Below are 4,418 nucleotides of genomic sequence, written 5' to 3'. Positions count from 1 at the left end.
TGGAATGGGGGTGGTGATGGGGAATGGGGGGGTGATGGGGAATGGGGGGGTGATGGGGAATGGGGGGGGTGATGGGGAATGGGGGGGGGTGATGGGGAATGGGGGGGGTGATGGGGAATGGGGGGGTGATGGGGAATGGGGGGGGTGATGGGGAATGGGGGGGTGATGGGGGATGGGAATGGGGGGTGATGGGGGATGGGGGGGTGATGGGGGATGGGGGGGTGATGGGGGGGATGGGGAATGGGGGGGTGATGGGGGGGTGATGGGGAGATGGGGATGGGGGGGGTGATGGGGATGGGGGGGTGATGGGGGATGGGGGGGTGATGGGGGATGGGGGGGGTGATGGGGGATGGGGGGGGTGATGGGGGATGGGGGGGGGGTGATGGGGGATGGGGGGTGATGGGGATGGGGGGAGATGGGGAATGGAGGGTGATGGGGAATGGGGGGGTGATGAGGGGGTGGGGAATGGGGGGGGGATGGGGAATGGGGGGGTGATGGGGAATGGGGGGGTGATGGGGAATGGGGGGGTGATGGGGAATGGGGGGGTGATGGGGATGGGGGGTGATGGGGGTGGGGGGGTGATGGGGGATGGGGGGGTGATGGGGATGGGGGGGTGATGGGGGATGGGGGGTGATGGGGGATGGGGGGGTGATGGGGGATGGGGGGTGATGGGGGGGTGATGGGGATGGGGGGGGTGATGGGGGGGTGATGGGGGGGTGATGGGGAATGGGGGGGTGATGGGGAATGGGGGGGTTGATGGGGATGGAGGGGGTGATGGGGAATGGGGGGGTGATGGGGAATGGGGGGGTGATGGGAATGGGGGGGTGATGGGGATGGGGGGGGTGATGGGGAATGGGGGGGGTGATGGGGAATGGGGGGGTGATGGGGAATGGGGGGGTGATGGGAATGGGGGGGGTGATGGGGAATGGGGGGGGTGATGGGAATGGGGGGGGTGATGGGGAATGGGGGGGGTGATGGGGAATGGGGGGGGTGATGGGGAATGGGGGGGGTGATGGGGAATGGGGGGGGTGATGGGGAATGGGGGGGGGTGATGGGGAATGGGGGGGTGATGGGGAATGGGGGGGGTGATGGGGAATGGGGGGGGTGATGGGGAATGGGGGGGGTGGGGAATGGGGGGGGGATGGGGAATGGGGGGGGATGGGGAATGGGGGGGGATGGGGATGGGGGGGATGGGGGGGATGGGGGGTGATGGGGATGGGGGGGTGATGGGGGATGGGGGTGATGGGGGAAGGGGGATGGGGGATGGGGATGGGGGGATGGGAAGGGGGATGGGGAATGGGGGGGATGGGGAATGGGGAGATGGGGAATGGGGGGGTGATGGGGGGGAGGGGGAATGGGGGGGGATGGGAATGGGGGGGGGATGGGGTGAAGGGGATGGGGATGGGTGAAGGGGGTGATGGGGAATGGGGGGGTGATGGGAATGGGGGGGGGGATGGGGAATGGGGGGGGTGATGGGGGATGGGGGGGGTGATGGGGGATGGGGGGGTGATGGGGGATGGGGGGGGGTGATGGGGGATGGGGGGTGATGGGGGATGGGGGGGGGATGGGGAATGGGGGGGGTGATGGGGGATGGGGGGGTGATGGGGGATGGGGGGGGGTGATGGGGGATGGGGGGGGGTGATGGGGAATGGGGGGGGGATGGGGAATGGGGGGGGGGATGGGGAATGGGGTGAAGGGGGGGGATGGGGAATGGGGGGGGGTGATGGGGATGGGGGGTGATGGGGTATGGGGGGGTGATGGGGATGGGGGGGGTGATGGGGAATGGGTGGGGGTGATGGGGAATGGGGGGGGGTGATGGGGAATGGGGGGGGGATGGGGTGGGATGGGGGGGGATGGGGGGGGTGATGGGGAATGGGGGGGGTGATGGGGATGGGGGGGGTGATGGGGGTGGGGGGGTGATGGGGAATGGGGGGTGATGGGGAATGGGGGGGGTGATGGGGAATGGGGGGGGTGATGGGGAATGGGGGGGGGTGATGGGGAATGGGGGGGGGTGATGGGGAATGGGGGGTGATGGGGAATGGGGGTGGTGATGGGGAATGGGGGGGTGATGGGAATGGGGGGGTGATGGGGAATGGGGGGGGGATGGGGAATGGGGGGGGTGATGGGGATGGGGGAGAATGGGGAGATGGGGGGGGTGGGTGATGGGGGAATGGGGGGGGTGATGGGGCATGGGGGGGGAGATGGATGGTGGGGTGATGGGAATGGGGGGGGTGAGTGGGATGGGGGGGGAATGGGGGGATGGGGATGGGGGGGGAGATGGGGAATGGGGGGGGTGAAGGGGGATGGGGGGGGGATGGGGAATGGGGGGTGATGGGGAATGGGGGGGGTGATGGGGAATGGGGGGGGTGATGGGGAATGGGGGGGGATGGGGAATGGGGGGTGGGAATGGGGGGGTGATGGGGATGGGGGGGGGGAATGGGAGGGGGTGATGGGGAATGGGGGGGGGATGATGGGGTGGGGGGGGAGATGGGGGATGGGGGGGGGGTGAATGGGGGGGGGAGATGGGGAGGGGGGGGAGATGGGGAATGGGGGGGGTGAAGGGGATGGGGGGGGGTGAGGATGGGGGGGGATGAATGGGGGGGGGATGATGGGGGATGGGGAATGGGGGGGGATGGGGAATGGGGGGGGTGAAGGGGGATGGGGAATGGGGGGGGGATGGGGAATGGGGGGGGTGAAGGGGGATGGGGGGGGAGATGGGGAATGGGGGGGGATGATGGGGGGATGGGGAATGGGGGGGGATGGGGATGGGGAATGGGGGGGTGAAGGGGGATGGGGAATGGGGGGGGGGGATGGGGAATGGGGGGGGGGGGGGATGGGGAATGGGGGGGATGATGGGGGGATGGCCTGTTTTGTTCATTTTCCATTGTGTGGGGTGATCTGGGGGATGGGATGGGGGGGATGGAGAATGGGGGGGATGAAGGGGGATGGTGGGGGGATGGGGAATGGGGGGGGGGATGGGGAATGGGGGGGGGGGATGCTCTCGCCCCCGGGGGTTCCCGCCCAGCGCAAACTGCAGCCAGGTGACAATCCCCTTCCCCCGGGTCAGGGAGAAAGAGGAAAGCCCCCCCCGGTTTATTTACCCTTTGCGTCTCCTCCTCACCCGCTCCCGTTGTCAGGGTAACCGCAGCCCCGTCTGTCCGCCCGAAAACCGCTCCCCCACAGCCCGCTGCAACCTCCAACACCTTCCCCGGCCGGAACTTCCACGCACGCCTGGCGCTTACTTTTTGTTCCGTTCTCCTCCTTCATCCGGGCTTCAAATGGGAGGAGCAGGGCAGATACAACAATTCACTGTCTGTCTGTGGCACTGACACACTATCTCTCTGTCTGTGACACTGCCCCACTGTTTGTGGCACAAGTCTATCACATTGATTCACTTGCTGTTCATCACAACTGCTCTCTACTAGTTTTATTAATCCAGTGACTCACTAATGCAGTAACCACTCAGTCTGTTTACTGTAATATAGAGGCTCCATCCATCAATATTGGCGACCACGCTCTGGAAGTGGTTCAAGAGTTCACCTACCTAGGCTCAGTAACCAGTCTCTAGATGCAGAAATCAACAAGCGCATGGGAAAGGCTTCCACTGCTATGTCCAGACTGGCCAAGAGAGTGTGGGAAAATGGTTGCACTGACACAGAACACAAAAGTCCGAGTGTATCAGGCCTGTGTCCTCAGTACCTTGCTCTACGGCAGCGAGGCCTAGACAACGTATGCCAGCCAAGAGCGTCGTCTCAATTCATTCCATCTTCGCTGCCTCCGGAGAATACTTGGCATCAGATGGCAGGACCGTATCTCCAACACAGAAGTCCTCGAGGCGGCCAACATCCCCAGCTTATACACACTACTGAGTCAGCGGCGCTTGAGATGGCTTGGCCATGTGAGCTGCATGGAAGATGGCAGGATCCCCAAAGACACATTGTACAGCGAGCTCGCCACTGGTATCAGACCCACCGGCCGTCCATGTCTCCGCTTTAAAGACGTCTGCAAACGCGACATGAAGTCCTGTGACACTGATCACAAGTCGTGGGAGTCAGTTGCCAGCGTTCGCCAGAGCTGGCAGGCAGCCATAAAGGTGGGGCTAAAGGGTGGCAAGGGGAGAGCCAACTGCGAAACAGCCCTGACAACCAATTTTATCTGCAGCACCTGTGGAAGAGCCTGTCACTCTAGAATTGGCCTTTATAGCCACTCCAGGCGCTGCTTCACAAACCACTGACCACCTCCAGGCGCTTATCCATTGTCTCTCGAGACTAGGAGGCCAAAGAAGATCCACAGGTAGCTGCAGGGAAATACATTGCCTATTTATTACAGTAACTTACCATCTGTCTGTTTATTGCACGTGTGCCTTTTTATAAAGAACCTACCCTTTATTGCATTAAATTACTGTCTGTCTTTCTATA

General features: G+C 64.0%; 1 protein-coding gene across 1 annotated transcript in view; it reads right to left on the bottom strand.

Moving 5' to 3' along the window:
- Positions 1-4,256, bottom strand: part of LOC137355995 (protein sel-1 homolog 1-like) — a 20,417-nt gene extending 16,161 nt beyond the window's left edge. The window contains exon 1 of the mRNA XM_068021695.1: positions 4,236-4,256. Coding sequence (XP_067877796.1) covers positions 4,236-4,256 — 21 coding nt within the window. The remainder of the gene's footprint in view (positions 1-4,235) is intronic.
- Positions 4,257-4,418: the final 162 nt, after the last annotated feature.

The sequence above is a fragment of the Heterodontus francisci genome, chromosome 44 (assembly GCF_036365525.1).
Source record: "Heterodontus francisci isolate sHetFra1 chromosome 44, sHetFra1.hap1, whole genome shotgun sequence".
Classification (NCBI taxonomy): domain Eukaryota; kingdom Metazoa; phylum Chordata; class Chondrichthyes; order Heterodontiformes; family Heterodontidae; genus Heterodontus; species Heterodontus francisci.
The sequence above is the reverse complement of the archived record's forward strand: the minus strand, read 5'-3'. Positions and strand labels throughout refer to the sequence as shown.